This window comes from Glycine soja, chromosome 12 (genome assembly GCF_004193775.1).
Source record: "Glycine soja cultivar W05 chromosome 12, ASM419377v2, whole genome shotgun sequence".
NCBI classification, from domain to species: domain Eukaryota; kingdom Viridiplantae; phylum Streptophyta; class Magnoliopsida; order Fabales; family Fabaceae; genus Glycine; species Glycine soja.
The window spans coordinates 4,493,281-4,517,381 of record NC_041013.1 but is presented as its reverse complement, the minus strand read 5'-3'; the positions used below and the strand labels follow the sequence as shown (position 1 = coordinate 4,517,381).

At 32.9% G+C, this 24,101-nt stretch overlaps 2 protein-coding genes across 2 annotated transcripts; both read right to left on the bottom strand.

Moving 5' to 3' along the window:
- Nucleotides 1-6,451: 6,451 nt before the first annotated feature.
- On the bottom strand, nt 6,452-9,808 carry LOC114380083 (uncharacterized protein C24B11.05-like). Its single transcript, XM_028339009.1, has 9 exons — nt 9,642-9,808; nt 9,127-9,208; nt 8,956-9,021; nt 8,611-8,708; nt 8,464-8,501; nt 8,276-8,366; nt 7,865-8,164; nt 7,171-7,236; nt 6,452-6,837 (listed from the first exon to the last, which is right to left on the bottom strand). The coding sequence occupies exons 2-9, from the start codon at nt 9,185-9,187 to the stop codon at nt 6,688-6,690; spliced, it is 870 nt and encodes a 289-aa protein (XP_028194810.1). The 5' UTR covers nt 9,188-9,208; nt 9,642-9,808; the 3' UTR covers nt 6,452-6,687.
- Nucleotides 9,809-15,280: 5,472 nt separating this feature from the next.
- Nucleotides 15,281-21,224, bottom strand: LOC114380081 (ATP-dependent zinc metalloprotease FTSH 10, mitochondrial-like). Its single transcript, XM_028339005.1, has 8 exons — nt 20,883-21,224; nt 20,560-20,782; nt 20,360-20,431; nt 19,578-19,717; nt 18,277-18,750; nt 17,314-18,078; nt 16,213-16,440; nt 15,281-15,965 (listed from the first exon to the last, which is right to left on the bottom strand). The coding sequence occupies exons 1-8, from the start codon at nt 20,931-20,933 to the stop codon at nt 15,486-15,488; spliced, it is 2,433 nt and encodes an 810-aa protein (XP_028194806.1). The 5' UTR covers nt 20,934-21,224; the 3' UTR covers nt 15,281-15,485.
- Nucleotides 21,225-24,101: the final 2,877 nt, after the last annotated feature.

Below are 24,101 nucleotides of genomic sequence, written 5' to 3'. Positions count from 1 at the left end.
TCTTTATCAAAACTGAATCTGATGAAGAAATATTGTAATTCCACACATCGCTCTCTCTGAAATTGTAATGGTGAACCCACCGAACCCATAGAGAATCTTTCTTACAATGAAAGTCCCACAGGATACGGGAAAAAAGTGCAAGGTTCCAGTCCTAGAGGAACTCCTTTGGTTCCTAAGGTCTTGAACTAAATGGCTTTCCTTTGGTGTTCAAAATACACATTACTTTCATGGGGTCACTGCTATAAGGAGACATAAAAACACTTATGAAGTTATTCAAGATGCTAAAACAACTGGGTAACGAACGGTGCAGACCTTGAAAGGTTAGTTTCTAGGTACTTCTCTATTCGTTGATGATTCTTCGGATTTTCTTACTTCTATGAAGCATTTTAGGCCTATTATCCTATGTAATGTATCTTAAAAGATATTTACAAAGGTTATAACTGCGAGGCTTAGGAGAGTGATGGAGGACCTGATTAGCTCTTGTCAGAGTGGCTTCATCCTACATCGTAGCACTAGAGATAACATTATCATTGGCCAAGAGGTTGTTTATTTTCCATGAAAAATAAAAAAAGGAAGCAAGGGTTCGATGACCATCAAAATAGATCCCGAAAAGGCCTATGATAGGCTAAAGTGGGATTTCATTGTTGAAACTCTAACTGACATTGGTTTCCCCAACAACTTCATTGATATGGTGAGATTTTGCATTTCCTCTTCCAAGATGCAAGTCATGTGGAATAGAAAAGCATTGGAGAGCTTTAAGCCATCTAGGGAAATCAGACAGGGTGACCAAATTTCTCCTTATTTATTTTTGTTATGCATTGAAAGATTGTTCCATTTAATTATTCTTTTTGTTGAGCATAGTGAATGACACTCAACTATCTAGAGTAGGTCCTAGACTGTCTTATCTTGCTTTTGCTGACAACCTGCTCTTCTTTGCGGAGGCTTCCATAGATCAGGAAAACATTATTAAAGGTATCTTGATGTTTTTTGTGAGAGTTTTGGTTAGAAAGTGAGTTGTGAAAACACCAGAATTCTTTTTTCAAATAATGTTCATTGGCAGGTTCGAGATAGCATTGCTACTCAGTTGGGTTACCAAAGAACTGCTGATCTTGGCAATTACTTGGGAATTCCTATGCATCATCAAAGGATTTCCTCCAAGAGCTTCAGCTTTATCACGAAGAAGGTGGACCAGCGTCTGGGCAATTGGAAGGCTAAGAACCTCTCTCTTGCTGGGAGGGTCACCCTCACAAAGTTTGTGATTCAAGCTTTACCTACTTATGCCATGCAGTCCTATTATATCTCAGCTTCCGTTTGTGACGAAATTGATAAGAGATGTTGCATTTTTATTTGGGAAGATTCAAATGACAGTAGGAAAGTTCACTGGATGAGTTGGAAAGCCATATGCTCCCCTAAGAAAAGTGGTGGTCTTGGTTTGCGATTGTTGAGTCATATGAACAAATCTCTCCTTATGAAGTCTACCTAGAACATGTGTACAAAACCAAATGATCTTTAGGTGCGGATTGTGAGAAGCAAATATAAATGAGGGAAGGATATTCTTCCTTAAATTGACCCAAAGAAAACTGGAACAAACTTCTGGCGGGGTATAGTTCATTGTTGGGAGAAGATTACTCATGATAATATTGCTCGAAAGATAGGCAATGGCCGATCGGTTCGTTTTTGGAAGGATGTTTGGGTCCTTCAAGAAGGGAAACTTATAGACCAAAGGTTGAATTTTGTAGTTCATAACGATGATATTCCTGTTTGTTTTTTCGTTAATGCGTCTGGCTAGTGGGATTTGAATCGACTTCGATGTCAAGTTCCCATGCATGTTGTTTCAAAAATCCAACAACACTATCCTCCAACTGGGTCAAGAAATGAGGATTCAGTGATCTGGGGTTCTTCCCAATATGAGAGTTTTTCGACTAAAGAAGTCTACAAGACTATCTCTAATCACATAAGAGTTGTCTTCTCAAATCTGTTCGGCGTTGGAGAGCGCTAGAGAAGATACACACTCACATGTAGAAGATTGTGCATGATATTTTACCTACCAATGCACTTCGACATCACCGTCATATGACTCAGGAAAGTCTCTGCCCTAGTGTAAGAAGATTGAAACTCTCACTCGTTGCTTTCGTGATTGTGATAGAGTGCGAAAGGTTTGGGATTCGCTTTGGAGTGGTAGAAAACCTCCTACTTTCTTCCATGGTGATATGAATACATGGATGACAGCTAATCCAAAAGGCAACTATGATAATAGAATGTCGAATTGGTCTCAATGCTTTGGTGTAACTCTGGATAGGATCTGGTAGAGGATAAATGATTATGTTTTCGGACAAAAGTGGACCTCAGAGGAAGGGATAATCAACAACGTTCAGACCATGATGCATGAATGCATGATCTAAGGAGGTTGAATGAGGAATTGGATGTTCTGCAATCTTCTATGATGGTGAATGTTCTAGCAAATCCTTTTGGTCGCCGCCATGTCCAGGGGTCTCCAAAGTTAACTGTGATGGTGTTGTGTTTATCCATGAAGCAATTGCAACATGGATGGCTTCTTGCTCCATCCTTGAAGCAAAACTTTGGTCGATATTTTATGGAATGAGACTTGCTGAAGATTGTGGGGTTCAACACATTATAATGGAATCAGACTCTGTGGAAGCAGTTAATCACCTTATGGAGCACTCATATGATAACCACCCGTTGTTCCATCTGGTGCAAGAAATCAAGAGATAGCAGTTTTGTTAATATTTATTTTGCTTATGTAATACGTGAGGCTATTACCTATGCTGATGTTTTCGCTAGACATGGTATTAACCTTAGGGTTGATTCTCTTCTTTTTCCTTATGTTCCAGACTTTGTTTGCCTCTGTCAAAGGTGACAACTTATGTATGCTTGTTCTAATTATCATTAATTGATTTGTGATTTGGGGGTGCTTGTCCGAGTCCATTCGGCGGAAAAAATGCTATTGAACACCTAGTAAGAGAGAACAATAATAAAAAAATATAAATATTATAAAATTTACGATATAATAAATATATATATATATATATATATATATTAAAAAATATTTAAAATAAAAAAGATATTCATGTATCTCTTTAACCAGTAAAATAGGCCAACATCTCTCCTCTACGTCAGCATTAACAAAATTAAGTGCTTCATGAAATAGATACTGTAATAAGTAAAAGGTAGTTTCAATTATTGGTAATGGATCATGCACAGTATTTGCATTGGAAGTAGTTTCGAATGTGTTAGGTAAGGTAGCTGTTGCCATGCGTATACTATACAAGTTGTTGAAATGTCATTCAAAAATCATTCTGTTGTCATCAAAAGACAATTCATTCCACGGCCTCAGAATCAGAGCCCATCTAAAATAAACTACATTACAAGAAATTTACTGTTTCAGTCCTTCTATTGTAGTTCGGTAGAACCTAAAGAAAAGAATTTAAAATGGAGAAGAAAAATTGAAATTATAATGTATGAAAATGTGGGATCATGCTAAAATTTTGAAACTTTCTCCACATTTTCATTTCTTTCTTCAACAATTTTCATTTTCAACAACCGAACATGGCCTAAGTTCTAATACAATTTTTGTCTAATTGAGAAAAAAAATATTATGACATTACCTAACAATAGTATTATTATTTGTATTACTATTTGATAAAAAAATATTCGAAAAAATATTATTATTATTTAATATATAAATTATTATTATTATTATTATTATTTTGACAACATTATTAATTATTACTAGTGAGAATACAAGCATGTCATGCCTATGCCTGTATGTCCGCAATTTATTTTGTTTTACTATTGGATTTCATGTTAAGATTTAATTTTAAAAAAAATCATTATGAAAAACATATTCAAAAAATACGTCGCTTATGGTAGATTGAGCAAGTATGAAGGATTGAGCAAGTATGAAGGGTATATTAACGGTTACTAATTTGAAAGATGCAGACAACTCAAGCACAGTTGTATTATTTTTGGACTAAGATGATTAATATATATATATATATATATATATATATATATATATATATATATATATATATTTAATATCATCAAAATAATAAATGTTGTAATGCTACTCAAACTACAGCCATGTATTTTCATCACACAGCAGTCTACAATAGGAAACTATGTTTCGCGCGCTGTAGATATGGGTTTCAATGAAAATTGAAATTGAAGGATGCTTGTCCATGTAATCCATTCAATAAGTAGCTTGAGTTATAAAACATTTAGGAGAGCGCTGGAGCTAATTATTTGTTTTGGGTTTTCCCTCAATGAGTGTTTGCAAGTGTTCAGAAGTTCCCCAACTTTACTTAGAACACCAGAGAAGAAGTTGAAGGCTGCAATGGAATGATTATTGCACACAGTTATGCTGCCCAAGTCAGTTTTGTTCATCAGCCAAGTACTTTAATGTATAGCATGGAGGGTTATGTTCTTCCTCGATATAGAGTCTTCCAGCTTTTGGTAGAAAAAATCTATGCAAGAAAGTCCCCTTATTTGCTATGCTTGTCTGAGGAGGTGTTCTTGGACAAGTATATATCACAGTTTAGAGAAAATGCAGAGGAATTATTAGTAGCATACAAGGGTCATTATCCGGAAGAAATAGTCATACCTTCAAATTCTGTTTCTGAATGTTCTTTGCATGAAGCCTTGGGCAATTTGGGGACCACATAGATTTATATTCTTATGACAACAGATTCGTTTGTTGTGTGTCTCCATTTTACTCTACTACACTTCTGAGAATCTGTACTTCAATGTCAAGTATCAGAGTGACAAAATGATTGCTAATATGTATTTAATATTTGAATAGAGGTGTACCTGTTTTAGCAACAAAAGCAACATTGTCATTTTGTAATTGTCCATGTCCACGAAAACAACAATTACATTTGTGTTCTATTATATCACAGATAGATTTAATAACTTTGTTTTGCTTTAAATGATTTTGTATGGATTATTAATTATTCATGTTATCATTAATAACAACTTTTAGGGTGTGTTTGATTTGCTAAAAAGATGGATTGAACATGATAAGTAGTCGAGTCACAAGATAATTTTTTGTAATGTACATTATTTGGTGGTCAATGCACAGTCTAAATAAATAATTTTGTATTGTATCTTATTTGATGTACTTATGTACTAGACAAAATAAGTAAATTTTAGTGTAAAACCCTAGGTGTATTAACAACACCTTGACAGCGCAACAAATCAGAGACACATCCAAGGAGGAGGTGTGACCCTGATGTCACGAGGGTAGGGTCGGGTGGCATGAGGCCGCCACAGAGTCACAGTGATGGCAACGGCCCAACGTGGTCTTGCCGGAGTTGACCAAAAGAAAAAAAAAACATAAGGAAGATGATGATGAGAATATTTAAATAAATTTTAAAAAAATAATAACGAGTAAAAAAGGAACACCAATAGTATAGTATTCTACGTTTACTTTTATTAGATATTGGACAAAAAAGATTTTAATAAATTACAAGTTTTTGGATATTTGTTTCATCTATCATTTTTTAATTTTGTATTGGTGACCTGTTGGTCATGGGTTCGAATCCGGAAACAGCCTCTTTGCATATGCAAGGGTAAGGCTGCGTACAATATCCCTCCCCCATACCTTCGCATAGCGAAGAGCCTCTGGGCAATGGGGTACGCTAGTTTTTTTTACTTTTACGCTAGACAAAACGTCATACAAATATTTTTGTGTTGTCTAATATTTTATTTTTAGCAACTCTAAGAATAATATTAACTAGCAATGCTATCCCTGTTTTAAATAATATTGATTATGAAAATGAGTGTTCTACATCAAAAAAATTTAAGATGAACAATATTTTAATAATTATGAGTTATTAAATTTTTTTGCTTTGTCCATTGTACTAAAAATCTCATTACCAACCATGTATCATTGCTTCCATAATCTCATAATTTTATTTTTTTTGTCAGATAGTGAGTAAATCAACGCTTAATAAATGTATAGAAGAACTTTAAATGCTCACTTTTTTTATTCAAAAATTGGCTTCCAGAAAATACTTTTCATAATGTTAAAAATTTTACACTCCTAAAAAGTACTTTTTCAGAAAAGGATACTTATAGAAATAAAATATAAAAGAAAGGCATGTTAATAAAATTAAATAACAAATTGCCTATGAAATTTAAATTGCTATTTTCATTACAAAGCCTTAGTCAAAAGCCAAAATCCTATAGTGCTTTCAAGGAAAATTAAGTGAATAAATATATAAAGTGAAAAACTACGAATATATTTTATACTGCTTATATGAATTAAACAAAAATCTCAACTCTGTTAAAGTGAATAAATATATAAAACTTTTTAATACTGTTACTATCTTATCCCCTTAACTAACTTAAAATCAAAGAAACGCAGGGGCGCTACCTCACCATGCTTCCATGCTATCATACATCGTTACAATGAAAGAAAGACCAAAAATTGAATAAAGATTCATATACTTTATATATCATGTCGCATGAGTCACATTTTGTGGATAAAAATAACAGGAACAGATCCAACATGATGAAATTGAACTTATCCACCAAGCTTGAGACAGTAACAGAAACATATGATAAACGCATGTCCAACTAGGGCTATTTATAACAAACAGTAAATAGAATAAATTTAAATAACAGTACAAGGCAGCACCAATTCCCTGGGGTAAACTTCTAAAACTAAGCTTTTACCGATGTTTCAATTCCAACATTGTATTGCACAAATTCATGCTTCACTTCAGCATCCCAAAGCTCAGGAAATGCCTCCTTGATATTATGAATACTCTCTAATGCATGATCCACTCCAGTGGTACGAACAGATGTACCAATCTGCATGCACGTCGCATTTGTATGAAATCATTTTATTTTAATTCTAATGTATGTATTTCAAAGGGAGAAAAAAAAAAGACCTCACAATGTCAAACTTTACAAATATTTCTGTCCTAATGCAAGAATAAGAACACGTGACTTTAATTAACAAATGAATATGAATACTTTAAGTTCGTTCCATTCAACTAACTATATAGAAATTAGAAAGCTCAAATTCTAAGTGTGTGTGCGTGTATCCAAATGCAACTTAAAATGTTAAGGGGTCTAACTTAATTGGTTTGAAAAAAAATGTAACTTAAAATATGTTCCAATAACTAATATTTCATTACTTACCGCAACTGTGTGGAGGCCCAAGCGTTTGGCTGTCAATAAATTGCGGATGCTGTCATCAAAAAACAACTGAAAAGGGCAAAAGCAATAAAAAAACAAGTGAATAAATAATGTCATTAGTTAATATCTGAAGGATAGAAAGGGAAATTATCACTTTAGGCCGAAGAGGCACATACTGAAAATGCAAAAAATAAGAACATTAACAGAGGTTTCTCTAATGCCCTTTCTTTGCATAATTTGGTTATTAATGACTAAAGCATCGTGTGAATATAAAATATTTGGGTCAGTTGGAATGTGTTCTGTTTTTTAATTTAAAAAATTATTCTATATTGAAGAACTGTTTTTCAAAAGAAAATAAAAGGAAAAGAAATGTTTGGTAAGTATATTAATTTGAAATCAAATTTAGAGATGAGAAAATAAAACAAATACTTGGTTGTTAAATTTATTTTGAGAATAAGTTCGTGATTTCTTCTTTTCATGATTTAAAAATCAAAAGTAAAAACAGAAACAACCCATACCTATTTATATTTTTCAGTTTTAAGAACAACTAAATTGAATACCTTTTAAAACAGTTGTGAAACCAGCCTTAGTAATTAGTAATTTTGTATGAATCATATAAGTAATTAGTTATTTTGTACAAGTGTGTCCTCAAATTTGAACAGCTACACCAAAATGAGGGAAAGGTCCATATTCTTACTGCTCTTTGAGGGTCAATATCTGCTAACTTGAAAGCATTTCCAAATGCATCATCAAAGGGTTTGCAGACAACTGGGGTCCTTGGAAGCACCATATCAGATTCCGCCCGGCGTATGTGCTCACAAAAGTCAAAAATTTCTGCAGTGGTTGATCGGGATTCACTGCCATCTTTATTATGAGAAGGATTGGTGTTGTTGGAGGGATTCAGAGTGTCAAAGCTTATAATACTTTCAAAGCAGTCCTCCAGTCCAAGGGTTTTAAGCGCTCGAATTGCATGTTTCGAGTCTGCATTAGTAAAAATCTGAAGAGGGAAGCCAAGAATAGACATATCATCATACATACATCAAGGAGTGAAGAGTGGCTTCTCTAAAGTACTAATTTCACCATTAAAAGATAATAACAAGAAACTTACAAGTTTCCTAACAGGCAGGCTTTGCAAAATGCCCCTGAGAACAGGGTCTGGTTTCAGCAGCACATCATATGGCAATCTCCCATGAACAAAACTGCTCAAAACAAAATGCCTCATTTAACATGGATTGATATGAATGGCCAAAATAGAAAAATGGAAAGAGAAAAAAAAAATGTGTACAGACAATTTACCTGTTAAAGTCATCATAGTCAAAGTCATAGCCAATTGCCTGGTGAGAGGACAAGAGACAAAATGATGGTTCTTGTTAAACATCGGTTTTGCCTAAAAAAAATGTTTGAAATGAATTACAATTCATTTAAAGGTTAATTAAACCATACCCTTAGACCAGCCATCGTTGTCCCATAAGTCTTATATAATGAATAGTTCAATTCAGCAACTTTGGCAGCCTCCACCCCAAGCTTTTGAATCATATACTCTGCAATATTAAAATAAACCCAATTTTTTTAAAAATAAATTCAGCTTCGATACTAGATAATTTTACCCACGTTTGAACCCTCGCATATAGAAGGCCAGTATTGGGTAAAGGATATGTTTTGTGAATATGTGGAACTACATTTTGTTATGAAAAAGATAAAACATAGAAAGCGAGAGATAGAGATAATTGTCGTATACTGTATCAAATTTTTAACATTCAAATAATGGAACTCTGGTAAATTCATTACCATCAATATTTTTTGCTATTTGCACTGAAACTCCAGAACTATAAGGATAAAGGGTGTCATCAAGATCTGAAATTAAAAAAAAAAAAGTTATACACATATATAACATAGGCAGGACAAGACAATAAAGCAAAGTAAGAGAGAACAAATTCAGCATGGATCGTGAAAGCTCACCAAATAAAAGGCAATCATATTTTGGCTTTGAAACTTCCTGGAACTTATGCCCGTCTTCCATTTTGACCTGAATTTCTTAGACCTAATTAAAGTTACAAAAGTCAAAACACAGTGAGAGAAAACAAAAAAACCCCAACACAGAAACATGAAATGAAACAGCCAAAGAACCAAAATTGTTGTCTGAAAGATGTGTTCTGCTACCCCAAAGGAAGAAAAAATCAAAATTTAACATTCAAGTCAAGTCAATGTCCGAAAAAAATAAAAATGCAGATACCAGGGAATGCAGATTAAAAAGTGATAATAACTGAACAGTCAAATCAAAATTAACATGGTAGAGAAGGGGGAGAAAACTAAACCGTTGCAAATAAAAAAGTTTCAGAAACAAAGGGCAATGGTTGAAAACGAAAAAGTTTTAATTTTTATGGAGAAAACAAAAGTGGGGATCTGGCAGTGTTTGGTAATGTTAAAGTAAACGCGAAGCAAAATCATAAATGGAAGAGAGAATGAGAAATTACTGTTAGCTTAGAGCGAAAGCGAGAAAGGAAGATGCAACGAACGAACAGCTCAGGAAGAAGAAGAAGACGAATGAAAGAAAGAGAATGAGGAAAAGAGGGAAGTGGCGAGAGTCTAAATAGAAAAGGAAACAGCGTTGAGGGGAATGAATACAGAATCGTGTTTGTTGCAGGTGCTAATTGTAGAATCTCGACACGTCAACGACGACGTTTTTAAGTGCGTTGAAGATCTAGAAACACTAAGTTAACATAGTAGGAACACTAATATTTCCAAAACCATATATTCAAAAAAGACTAAAATTATAAAGCCATACTTCTAAAAACACTAATATTTCTAACAAAAATTTAAAAAAAAAAGACTAAAACCATATATTCAAAAAATATAATAAATAAAAAAAACTTTAAAAACTAATCTACCTAAAACAATTATAAAAGCATACTTAACCAAAAAGTCACATTAAGCTAAAAGTAAAATAAGCATCCAATAATGATTACTTTTCTCAAGCCATCCTTTCTTACTTGTATGATCTCATCTTATCACCTTTTGACACGTTCTTCACTTCTTTTTTTATTTATACACTTCTTCACTTAATGTTATATTATATTTTTGACAAGTTTTCTTACAATTTTTTTAGTCAATACTTAACAATGAAGAAAATAATAAATAGAAATAAATACATCGAATGCCACTAAAATTTTTAAAAAACTATTCTTTATCTAGGAAAAAATGTATGTTTTGATTAAAGTTAGGAAAACTAAAAGTATTTTTTTCTTTCAAAGTAAATTTTTTGTCTGTTAATTTTGTCGTATTTTTGTGAATTTTAATACAATGTTATACGTTCTAAATCCTAATGAATTGAGAATAAATTTTTTGTTGTTTTTAGAATAAAAGTATTTTTGAACTCTCCTAAATTTAATTTAAACATTTATTTTTTTTCTTTATTTATGCCGGAATTTGCAATTATGTATTAGAATTCGTAAAAGTAATTTTTAAACATTAAACCAAACAATGTTATAGTAAGAACATTTTACATGAATATTTAAGATTCTTTTGATGGATTGCATCACACTCTCTTCACTTGAATGTAAATTATAATAGTCGGTTAGATTAGAAATTACATTTAATAGACATAAATAGTACAACGATTTTTTTTTAAAGAATATCTTCAGTCTAGTATAAAAAATAAATTGTAAAAGAATGTTCAATAAGTTTTAATAAAAGATTAAAAAACACATAGATGATTAATATAAATAAACCATAAATAAGTCAAGAAATAATATATTAAACAATATACTTAAAAGAAATGTAAAAATATTACACCACTAACATATTTTTAATATAAAACAGTCAGGTCATAAAAAAAATTTCAAAAAAAATAAATACATGTATTAGGAAGACTTTTCAATAATTGAAATTCATTACTAGCAACATGAGACAATTATTTAAACAATTTAATATTAAAAGTAAAATACATTATAATTATAGTAATAAAGACTTTTCCAAATGATTAATCAATAGGGTGGAAATAAGTTAGGCCGGCCTACAGGGGCCTACGACCTGACCTATATAAAGTCTGGCCTAACCTGACCTATTTAATTAAAAGGCTAGGCTCAGGCTTCTTTAAAAGTCTATTAAATTAAATAGACCAGGCTTAGACTTATTAAAAAGCCTTATAAGTCTGATAGGGCGGCCTATATATATATATATATATATACTTATATTATTTTTTGGGTACAATTAATATTATTTTCATATCCTTTTTTATCAGGTTTCCTTTTTTTTACTTTATTCTGTGTTTAGCCTATTATGGAAGGTGTGTTATTTTTTTTTTTGTAAAAACAATTAGAAATATTAAAGATTTAATGTGAATAAGACTTTTAAATAGGCTACCAGGCCAGATTAGGCTTTTAAAAAGGTCAGGCCGAGTCAAAATAAAAACCTTTGATAGGCTATAGGCCAAGTTCAGACCTCAAAAATTAATTGTAGACAGGCTCCGACCTTTTAAAACCTGACCTGACCTATTCTCATCCCTACTAATCAAACAATAATTTGTAAATTACGAAAAGGCCTCCAATGTAATAACCACATTAAATAATGTTGAAAATAAAATATGTTGATTACAATAACAAAAACTTTTCAATGACTCATTAAACAATAACATTTAGATTAAAAAATCTTTAAAGAATATTTTATCTTATTTTAAATAATAAAGTATTATTTTTATTTTATTCTCTGCGCTTAATATTATTGTTTAAAATTTTTAAAAATCATAAATATAATAAATGAATGCACATATTCAAACATTTCTATTTGTAAAATATCATTTTATTTTGACTTTAATTGTTTCTCAACATTAAAAACAAAAATAATTAAAATAAATATTTAATTTATTTTTTTAATATGTTATCTTTATAAAAATCACAGATATAGTAAATAAATGAATGAATTCAAAGAAACCGATATTAAAACAGATAATACTTATTATTTCAAATACTAAATAATGAATAAAAATAAAAATATTTTTTTACAAAATATTTATTAAAAACTGCTATATATTAAATGACTCAATGATGGTCAACATGTTAATGGTTTACAAAATATTTTTTTACAAATTTTATAACACAAATTAATCATTGGTAAAACACGGGTGAATTGTGAATACTTTGCATTTGACATTGAAACAAAAACATAGTGATGGTAAGCCAAAAAAATGTCCTAGTAATTAATAAAGTTTATTAAATAAATGAAAAATACAATAAATAACAAAAATAATTAAAGTGTCCCAAACTTGGGGATGTTTTTATTTTATTTTTACACTTAATAATAATAAATATTGTTCAGACTAAACTTTAATTATTTTCAAAATTCCTGAATACATTTAAGGATATTTTTGTTTAAAAAATCAAAATCCATAAATATAATAAATGAATGCATGCAGTAAAAAAAATTGAATGAACAATTTTAAATACCTGTAATTGTAAAAATATTATTTTATTCTAACTTTAATTAATTTAAAAATTACAAAAAATGAAAATAAAATATTTTTATTCACTTATTGCATCTGATATTTTATTTTAAAAAATCATTTATAAATATAATAAATAAATTCATAATAACCAATAAATAAACATAGAAATTCAAATATGCAATCATCAAACATTAAAACCTAATATCTTTTCCCCAATTCCTAATAATTATAAAATTGGAAAATAAAATATTTTATAAAATGTGCATTAAAAGCCTACTATATATTAAATAACTTAATAATTAATTTAATTTATTAAATAAAAAATAATTAGAGAATAAAATATATCTAAAATGCGTCTTATTTAAACGGAAATTTTTTTGCCTATATTATATAAAAGATAAAAGATTACATAATAGTAGTATTAGATTAATGCATTAATTTACTTTATGAAGTTATAATCTCATAATTAGAAGAATGAGCAACACTCTTTTCAATTTTCCACTCTCTCAGTTAGAATATTTTAGTCTCTCGCTTTTAAGGTATATTTTACATTATTTTAATTACTAAGACATTAATGAGTTGATAACTCATTTTTATCGAAAAATCTAATTTATCACTTCTATTACGATATTGTTTTTTAATCACATTTTTTTTAACACCAGAATTTATTTAAAGAGACCCCAAATTCAATACCAATAACTTTTTGGTATGTAAATTTCACATTTCCTTGAAACTAACCAAATTTTTTCCATAACTATCTCAAACCCACAAAAAAAACTCAAACCACCCGCTTTTATCTTTATTTATGAATTAGAATTATGTAATTTATAAATTAATACCAAGGGGATTTAGGAACATCAAGATGTATTCAGAGTTCAAACTCCCAATGCGTTATTAACTTGCTTATTAAAGAATGTTTTTAAACGCACCTGTATTCTAACATGGTTAAAGCTGTCCATGATATTCATAGATATGAAAGTAAAGTTTATTGGGTTCATGTGCAGAGAGAGTTTAATTAGGTTGCAGACCTTTTAGTTAAATATGGGATGTAAATGTACACTTAATATCATGTTTTTGATTTCGATCCAAATTTTATTATTTGTAATGCCTTAAAGGAAAATCTAGGATGTGTTTGCTTTTCAAGAGGTTTCAAGGTTTGCTAATAATTATACTACAGCAAAAAAAAAATGTTTGAATCAACCTTTAATAAATATTTATAAAAGAAAGAAAAAAATATGAAATAAATTTAAGCTTCTTCCATGAGTTAAAATTGGCTTATAAAATTTTGTTTTAACTTCTCTAAAAGTTTACTTTAACTTTTTCTTTTGAAAAGTTGATTTAACTTCTACATAAGCTAATTTTAATTTATAAGATAAACTTAATTTATTTTACATTCTTATTTTTTTTCTCTTATATGTGTTTATTGAAAATTTCGTCCACAAAAATAATTTATAATTAGTAATTAATAATATAAAAAAACTTACACTAATAATATATGTCTCTATCTTACAAGAAATCAAGGACATGCTGAGGAAATCACGAAAGATTCAACCTAAAAATATATTAGTCGCAGTTATTTAACTAATACTTAACTATTGGGAGGTTTTCTTGAGAGAGATGTTCATCAAACGACCAATGAGATTTTGGAAGGCAGAAATTTTCTTTTAAATTCACGAGTTGACTCAATTTTTATTGCGAAAATAATGTAAAGAATTTTTAAGTCATTATTCGACTAAAAAATTTCATGCATGATGGATAATAAATTTATTGATATTCTTAATAATTATTTTAAAAATCATATTCTATTTTTTATCAGCTAATAATTTCTAATTAGCTGACTGTATATAATTTTTTATACTGAGAGAGCGGCAGTACATCCAAATTGTTCTTATTTTATTTTGTCAATTTTACTTTCAGGTTTAAATAAAAAAACTAAAAGTAGCAATGCATATTTTATTTTCATTTCCAAGTTTTAATAATCCACGTGATGTGTGTGAACTTAAAATAAAGAAAGAGGAAGCACATGTATATATGTTTTAAATTTTAAAGATCCACGTGATGCAAACTCTGGGAACTCTAAAATAAATAAATAAAGTATAATTTTATTAAAAACAATCAATCATACGGATTGCTTCTTTGATCATATTGTTGACGATTACTTACTTAATTGTAGCTAGTCTTAAAGAATTAGACCAAAATACAAAGTATAATTTTAATAAAAGCAATCAACAATTCCTAAAAAAAACCAATAATAGGATTATCACTTGAGTCATACCGTTGAAGATTACTTAACTGTAACGAAGAGAACAAGACAAGAATAATGATCATTATTATTTTTTAAACATAATATTAACGTTTCTACTTATTTAATTTGTTGTAATGCAATTTTTAAAGCATGAGGCTTGGTATAAGTATAACCACTAAATGTACTCGTTTTTGCAGTCACTGATGACGTGCCACTAGTTTTGTTGCAGCAAACTTAAAATTATTCATTTTGATACGAATAGAGTTTGCTAATAAATTTTACAACAACAACAACAACAAAGCTTTGATATTAAATTTGAGACCATCGTCGTCGTTACTTTTTACTTATTCCACTTCATTAAAATTAAAAGGAATGAACTTTCATAAAATTAAGTAAACAAAAAATTAAAATAATACACACTTACAATCTTAAAAATCAATGTAACAGTAACTAGGCTCGAACAACTGAAAATAGTATTTGGATTGGCCGGTCTATGGCATATCCATATAAGAAAAATCAGAAACGAATAATTTTTATTCAGCAGTTACCATAAGCGTTTTGTTCGTTCCTCTGTCAGCAAATTGAAAAAACAAGAAAGCCATGTACAATAACAAACACAAATTAAATAACTGTCTATGTGGGAACAACCTGGGGTTCTAGAGGTGAAGACCCACCACCTTCCTCAGGCGTGTCTACGGTGCTTTCCACGACCTTTTCCTCTTCCTCTATAAAACCCTGCTTAAATCTATCATAATTGGTGAGTTCAGTAGCCTTGAACGGCCGCTCGCCCAAAACTCGAAGCAAGTCGTCCTGGTGAAGTACTTCTTTTTCAAGCAGCAACTCTGCAATTTCAGTAACTTGCTCCTTGTGTTCCTCGATAAGCTGAATCGTATGTTTGTATGCTTTGTCCACCCAATCACGCACTTCGCTATCGATGATTGCAGCAGTTTTGCTGCTGTATGGTTTGGAAAACTCATATGAGCCCTCAGTTGGAGGGAAGGAGAGGAGGCCTACTTTGTCGCTAAAACCATAAACTGCTACTTGGGCATACGTCAGCTTGGTCACTTTTTCCAAGTCATTTTGTGCTCCTGTTGAGATTCTCCCTATAAGAACCTGCAGTGACAAGGAAGGGAAACATCATTTTCATACCTTTGAACTTTGGGAAGTATCAAACATCAGATAAGGAAAATCCATTAAACATAACAAAGCAGTAATAGCATTTACAACTGAAAAATACAAGTGCACTGAGAGATATTCCATTCTTTCAACAGAAAGATCTAGCCATACATACAGCAAAGAATATAGAAGAAAAACAGGAGAGAGAAAGGTAAACAAAAAAAAAAGGAAATGTCAAAACTACCTGCTCAGCAGCCCGACCGCCAAGTGTCATACAAGTCATATCAAAAAGCTGCTCCTTTGTCATGAGAAGGTTCTCATTGGGAACATATTGGGCAAACCCAAGAGCAGCAGTGCCACGTGGAACAATAGTTACTTTCAACAAGGGCTCAACATGCTCCAAGAACCAACCTGAAACAGCATGGCCTGCTTCATGGTAGGCAACAGTCCGCCTTTCCAGCTTGCTTATTACCTGGTTAAGAAACATAGATATTAGAGAAACTCTAACTAGTAGAGGAAAAGGTGGAGAGAGAGGGTTCCAAATCTCAGTTAGTTCAACATTTTCGAATGCGGCATATGGCTTCAACATCAGGAAGTCTTAACTTACAACAGTATCCTAAGATCAACTATTTCTGCACATTAGATACCAATAGACTAAAGCATACGGAGTATTACGGATGGTCCTTTCAGACATAAAAATGAAAGGTTGATATATGGAAGATTCAGCTTACATCATATTGCTCACATTCATTAAAGCCAACTTTGGCCGGATAAGTTTTCTGTGAAATGTCTTATTTCAGGAGATAAGAACAGCTTTTTCACACCATATAGTGGGAAGGAAATCAGATCTTCACTATGAATTAAGAGAATCCCTAAGCATATTTAATTCACCTTTTCTGTCTAAAGTTCTAGAAATGTCATTTCATTAGTATGTTTATTAGATAAACAAATAAAACGTATAGGATTATATATGTAATTGAATAATTACAGTAAAAAATATATTTAAAAAAACTGAACCCCTAAACTTTTTCTCCACGTTCCTTGTTTTCCTATTACATATATATCCACTGTAACTTGTGACTTGTGAGTAAAGGCAAACATTTTCATTCTCAAGTAGAAATTTATCAAAAATGTGTAATTAATGTATTAAAAGTTAAAACAACTAAACTATATTTTATGCTAAAAGATTTGCTCTAATGATAATGACGGAAAGAAATGAGAAAAATGAAGGCTATAACTTCCAATGATATGCAGATTCTTATTTTATAAACTAAAAAACACCCAGCTCCACCCCTCCCATCTCACAAGCCTACCTAATAGTAATATAAAACTTAAAAAGACATACCTTGTTCCTCTTTTCCAAACCACCAATGATCCTATCAATGGCTGCCTCAAAATGTTCCATTGTGACTTGTGTTCCTTCACCTCTTGCAGCAATCAGAGCAGCTTCATTGCAGACATTAGCAATGTCTGCTCCAGCAAATCCAGGTGTAAGGGCTGCAAGCCTTGGAGAATAATATGAAGGCTCATGATCAAGTTTGATTTTCTTCAAGTAGATCTGAAATATCTGGTCACGACCTTTAATATCAGGTTTGTCAATTGTTATCTGGCGGTCAAATCGCCCAGGCCTAAGAAGAGCTTTGTCTAAGATTTCAGGCCTATTTGTTCCTGCCAACACAACAACTCCAGAAGTGGTTCCAAAACCATCCATCTCGACCAACAATTGATTTAAAGTACTTTCACGTTCATCATTTGCACCAGAAAAACTACCCCGCCTTGCTCGACCAATTGCATCAATCTCATCAATAAATACTATACTAGGTGAACACTGCCTTGCTTCCTGAAACAAGTTTCTCACCCTAGATGGTCCAACACCAACAAACATTTCCATGAAATCAGAACCAGATATAGAAAGAAATGGCACACCAGACTCCCCTGCTGTAGCTTTTGCTAAAAGGGTTTTTCCTGTGCCTGGAGGACCAACCAAGAGAGCACCTTTTGGAATTTTTGCACCAAGTTCTTCATATTTCTTTGGGTTCTTGAGGAAGTGGACAAACTCCATAATTTCTTGCTTTGCCTCATCACAGCCAGCAACATCTTTAAAATAGATCTGAACAAAATGAAACAAAACAAGAAGATAAATATTGTCTCTTAAATGAACTTATTGTCAAGTTATTTACCAGCACTCCTGCCTGGAGGAAATAACTAAAACTGGAAAGATAACAATGGCAAATGGGGAACATGCTATTAAAACAAACACAAACATCAGCAGCCATCTCATTGGTAGAAGAAAAAGAAATCTCCCAACCTTGTTTTTGGCATTTTTGTCTACTTTAGTAACTGGTGCTTTTCCTATGTTGAATATTCCACGGGCACCCTTGCCGCCACCACTGCCACCAACACCAATTCCACCTTGCATTCTCCTTCCCATATACAAGAGAGATCCCAAAAGCAACAGTGTTGGAGCAAACCTCATCAATTCCTGGTACCAAACCACTTCAGAAGAATATGTGACAGGCACAAAATCATGAGAGTAAATGCCCAGAGCTTCTTGCGCTTCCTCTAGCTTCTCCTCAAAAGACTCAACACTTCCAATATTGAAATAATATTTATACTGGCCTCCAGATCCAATTGCAGGTTGGGTCCCTTGGGCTAGTTCATTATCTGTTTGGTTGAGGGGAGTGTTCCTTACATATACTTTGGCAACTGATTTATTTGAGACAACAATATGGTCTACTAATCCTGGTTCCAAAAGCTTGTTTTTAAACTCCTGAAAGCTAATCTGCAAAGAATCAAATTCTGATTCATGTCAGAAAGATGATAACAATGAAATAAAAGAAACCATAAAACCAGACACAAATGAACAGGTATCTTGTTGCCAAAAGGCGCATGGTTTGCATTCACATCCTAATTATAATGCAAAGACACCCTCTGAACAAGTATGATCTAGAAAAAAAATAAAGTATTTTTCAAAAACCAAGCTGTTTAAGACTTGCAACCAGATGTTGGAAAGCAATGGGGTATAAAAGCCTATCTTAAAAGAACTCTTGTTTAATGGAGCTACAATCTGAGCAGTCAATTTCAGCAGCATAAAGCTCAGCACATAGATATACACAAATTTTCAGTTGTAAAACCACTCAAGCAGTAACTTTAGGGAACGATAAATTTACTAACAAACATGAGTTATATTTTATCAATTAATATGAAAAACTTCAAAAAAGAGGGGGACAGGGTGTAGTGTAAATCACATAGACACACACACACAGAGGGAAAACAAGAAGAAACGAAACCATAGAGCGATACCTAAGAAAGTACTAGACGAAGGTCTCAGCAAATATAGTAGTATATTACACAATACAGAACTCAAAATCTTATTTCTCATAATCTCTCTTATATTTCCATTTTCCCCTTCATCAAGAGAATCATGATAAGTGTGGAATCAAACAGTAGAATGTTCATTTCTCAAGTGTTAGAAACCATAGCATTCATCTTCATCATATAGAATGCAGATATTCATAATTTCATATATTGAGTTCTCAACCCAACTTCACCCACATAAGCAAATTAAAACAAAGACTAGCCCTAGTAATACAAAGTAGTTGTGCTTACCTGCTTCTGTTCACGAGGACCAAACGAAAAGGATGTAAGAAATAGCCCCATCAACAATAATGGGGTGACTAGATTTTGAACTTGCTTCATGAAAGCTTCCTGAAAATTTCCACTATCCTCTGTGTTTGCGTTCGAGTTATCTGAAGTTAAAAGGAGAATCCAGTCATCAAAAGTTGTTAGTGGTACCCCTTTTGATAAACTGGAATGCAGGCATATGACTAATTCTTGAAAAACAACCATAAAGATCCACAAGTAAATAATTGCAGCCCATTGAGAGAGAGAGAGAGTATTTTAGGTTTGGAACTTAAGTTTCAAAACCCGAAATGCCCCATCCACAGTAAAGTTGTAATAGAAGTTTGAACTCAACAGAAAATAAAACCTTGGATGTGGGCAAGAAGAACTGATGACTACCAGATTCTCCATCTTCACATCATAAAGAAAGTTCAGGCATTAAGTTAAATGCAATAAAAAATAGCTCAACACTAAAAAAAAAAATCTAATCTAACAGAAGACAAGCAAACCAACTCAACAAGTTACAAAACAATAGAAAATCGTAGCAAGTAATGACTAACAAAACCTCCCTCGAGCATATACAAAGCAAAACACACAAAACTAGTTAGTCAATTGTTATGCACAGCACTTGAACAACATATAAATTACAAGAAAGACATCCCTCCAGTTTACTCATTACACCAGTAGTCACCACCATGTTCCAACAATTTGCCATGATAGCTTCCTAATTCAGACGACAATAGGATGTGCACAAAAGATTCTTCTTTTACCTTTGGACTCGTATTTTTTGTCGTTTCCTTTCGGAACTTCCTTCTTTTCCTTGGGATAGAAGTTCTCATAATCTGCCAAAAACCGAGAAAATACCAATCAAAACGCTTAACTAAAGAGCAGCACAGCAAGCCAAAACCAAATTAAAACGAAGCAGCTTCAATCACACGCGAAACACACAACATCACCGAATAAAACTCACTCTTCTTCTTTGGAGCTTTGCTGCAAAACAATCGGCGAATCCTAGGGTTTGCTGCAACAGATTTAAAATCAGGCAAATTGGAAACGAGGCCATTACTGCGAGCTCTGGCAGAAGATACGTAGCCCCTAACAAACCCTAATACCCCTTCGGCTCCTTCAGAACACGCATTCGTCCGTGGCAATCCGACATGGGTTCCCAATCTCCCATCACCGTGTAATAAATTCTATCACCCCAATTAAAAGCAGCATCAAAATTAGCCCCTTTAAGATCTCCTATATAAGAAAATGAATTGAATTGAAGGGAAAAGAAAAACGAAAGCATACTCTAGCGCGAGACGACCGCGAAACGGAGCGTGCAATCCTTGAAAAAATCATGCTTATCGAGGAAACAGAGAGCGTGCGAAACACTGATAACTAAATTGAAGTAAAAATAATTTAAAGAGAAAAAAAAAAGAGTGAATCGATTAGATCTGAAGCTAATAAATATGGGAAATAACGTAATCTAGTTCGCAAGTGAAACGATAAAAAGGTTGGTGTTTTTGTTTTTGTCGTCGACGTTGGATAGAACAAAATGGTAAAACATGATTTGTGCGAACTGGGTCGGGTCAGGGGCGGTTTAAAGCTAAGTTTGGCTGAGAGGTCGCCATCTCTTTATATCTCTTTATAACACGATGCCTTGGAGATTGAGGTCAACAAAAGAGCACGTTGGCTTGGTGTTGTTTTCTCAAAAATTTCTTGGCAAACAAGGTACAAGCCCCCATATTTAAAAGGGAACACTTCACCAAAGGTGAACAACTGGATTCCTTAATAAAAATTAATCATCAATAAAATTAATAGATATTTCATATTAATATCATGGAAAAAAAATCACATAATTTCTCTTGCATTTAGTATGTATTTTTTATAGTGTTTTTTTTATTTCTTTCAAATATTATTAAATGGATATAATTTCAATTTAAATTTTAGATTTTGAATCTTAATTTACTATATCAATTTTAAAATACTTTTTTAAAAAAATATTATTGTAATTCTAATCAATCTTAATTTTAATTCTTTTTTTTTAAGAATTGTGTAGTATTATATTATTGAAAAAAGATAAATGAACACCCCCAAATGGTTTCTCAGTTGTTCCTTTTGCAGTTATTCTTGTACTGCCCCTTGAAAATCACACAGTTTTAAAATTGAATCACAAAATTAAATATTAACACAACTACATGAACAGCACAGGGACAGCCAGCTGAGAAAAGGACAGTAGAGAAACCAATTTCCCCCCAAATGCTATTGTTATTAGACAAGTGTGTTGCGTGATTGGCGGTGTAGGGTTTAGTAGCCACCACCGTTCAAATATGGTGAGCTCTGCTAGAGTTTGTAAAATAAGCGATGAAGGGTCAACTATTGAGGAAGACGATCTCCTCCATAGAAGTACCACGAAAATTAGGGAAGGTTCTGAGGTTTTTATGCCAGGAATATGTGCCCTTTACAAATAAACTTCTACATCCAGCAAGGAGTGGAGAAAATTCTATGGAGTTGGATAGTAACGTGAATAAATAGATTGTGGAAGAGGTGCCTAAGGAGAAGGAGGGGGATGTGAATGAAACGAAAGATGGACTAGTGATACCACCTATGAAGCCTAGATACGAGATACGATACGGAGACACGTCAAATTTTTAAAATTAAAAATACAATATGTCTAGGATACGTTAATAAAATATATAAAAAGTTATATATAATTTCAGATTTTTTTTTTCTAGACAAAATAAGGGATCTAAGGCTAGACTTATCTAAAAATTTTTTAATATGAATTTAAAGCTATTCCAATGAAAAATCTAACTATTCTAGAACAAAACTTGTCTTTCACCTTTTTTTTTTCATCACTACTACTCACAGATCCACCATTCTTTTCCACCTCCCTCACTCCCCTTCAAATCAGTTCATATTTTCCTTTCACACATTACTTTTACTTCTTCCACCTTTCTCTCTCTAATTTCATTCAACAAAACCATTTTTTTTTCTCTCACTCACTCACTTCACACAATGAAGCACCCAAGGGGTTGACTCCGCCGTCCGCAACGCTTGCCACGACATCGTGGGCGCCCTCGCCGCGCGGTATTTGTAGGGAGACGACAGAGGGGGTGGCGGGGGAGGTGTAGGGACGATGGTGGGGCTGTTCGTGAAGCCGCTGTTCGAGGCAATGGGGGAGCAGAACAAAGGGGTGCAGGCGGGGGCGGCGGTGTGCATGGCCAAGATGGTGGAGTGTGGCGGTGGCGACGAAGGAGGGGAGGTGGTGCCGGTGGCAGTGTTTCAGAAGCTGTGTTCGAGGATCTGCAAGCTGCTCAACAGTCCCGTATCCGAGCCGTATTGGAGTTGTATTGAAGCCGTGTCTAGTCTTAGGAAGCCGTATCTAAGTCGTGTCCCAGCGGTATCTTGTATTTTAAAAAATAAAAAATAAAAAATAAAAATTGGATACTCCTAGTATATGTATCCGGCCGTATCCGTGGAGTATCGGTATCGGATACGGGTGCAACATCGATACTTTTCCTTTTTTCACGTATCCGGGCTTCATAGGATACCACTGTCTGATGTGGAACTGTTAAGGTGGTCGTCTCCATGGCTCAACACCTTTGTGGTTGATGTCCTGGGAAGAAGAGTGAATTTTCACACAATAGAAATGAAGGTTCTAAGGGACTGAGCGCATAACGATACTATCCAAATCGTTGATCTTCATGATGGATATTATCATATTGTCTTTAGCGGCCATGAGGACTAAAATTTTGCCTTATTTGAAGGCCCGTGGATGGTAGCGGATCATTACCTCCTAGTTCAACGTTGGAGGCCGTTCTTTTTATCAATTCGGAGAAAATGAGAAATGTCGCAGTCTGGATAAGAATTCAACGACTGCCTATCGAACTTTATAATGATGTCTTTCTTAAGAGAATCAGATCCAATTTAAGCAAATTTCTTAAGGTGGATAAACTGACATTGATTCATTCAAGAGGGAAGTTCATAAGGATTTGTGTCAAACTGGATTTGGAAAAGCCGCTAGAGTTCCATATTTATGTCAGAGGACATAAGCTACAAATTGAGGGCCTTCATTCCATTTGTTTTCAATGTGGGCGCTTTGGTCACAAAAAAGTTCAATGCTTAGAGATAACATTGTTGCCAGTGGCGAGTCAAAATGGGAAATCGAGGGAGACCAAAGATGCTTAGGGTGGTTAGGAGGAGGAGAAAAGGCATGAGGTGAGGGCTGACGTAAGCCCTAAGGAGACAACAAATCCATATATTATTAATGACAATAATGACATTAATGATAAAGATAACCAATTTGGGGTGTGGATGATTGCTCAAAAAAGTTTCAGGAGGAAAAAAAGTGGTGGGCCTAGGACCAAATCTAACAGCTCATATGGTGCAAGCTAATATGAACAAGGGAGATACAATGAAGCAAGTGAAAGTATGTAATGCAAATGGTGGCAAGAATTCATAGGGAGGTAGAGCCATTGAAGTTTCTAAAGGTGGAAAGGCTAATTTTAAAAAGATCACTCCTAA

Excerpts from the sequence above, each read along its gene's own strand:
- LOC114380081 (XM_028339005.1), bottom strand. The coding sequence starts at position 20,933 with ATGATTTTTTCAAGGATTGCACGCTCCGTTTCGCGGTCGTCTCGCGCT. Across the intron at positions 20,783-20,882 it reads CGCGGTCGTCTCGCGCTAGA|AATTTATTACACGGTGATGG; the intron begins GTATGCTTTCGT and ends TTGGGGTGATAG. Across the intron at positions 19,718-20,359 it reads CAAAAAATACGAGTCCAAAG|ATAACTCGAACGCAAACACA; the intron begins GTAAAAGAAGAA and ends TTTTAACTTCAG.
- LOC114380083 (XM_028339009.1), bottom strand. The coding sequence starts at position 9,187 with ATGGAAGACGGGCATAAGTTCCAGGAAGTTTCAAAGCCAAAATATGAT. Across the intron at positions 9,022-9,126 it reads ATATGATTGCCTTTTATTTG|ATCTTGATGACACCCTTTAT; the intron begins GTGAGCTTTCAC and ends TTTTAATTTCAG. Across the intron at positions 7,237-7,864 it reads ATATTGACCCTCAAAGAGCA|TTGTTTTTTGATGACAGCAT; the intron begins GTAAGAATATGG and ends TGCCCTTTTCAG.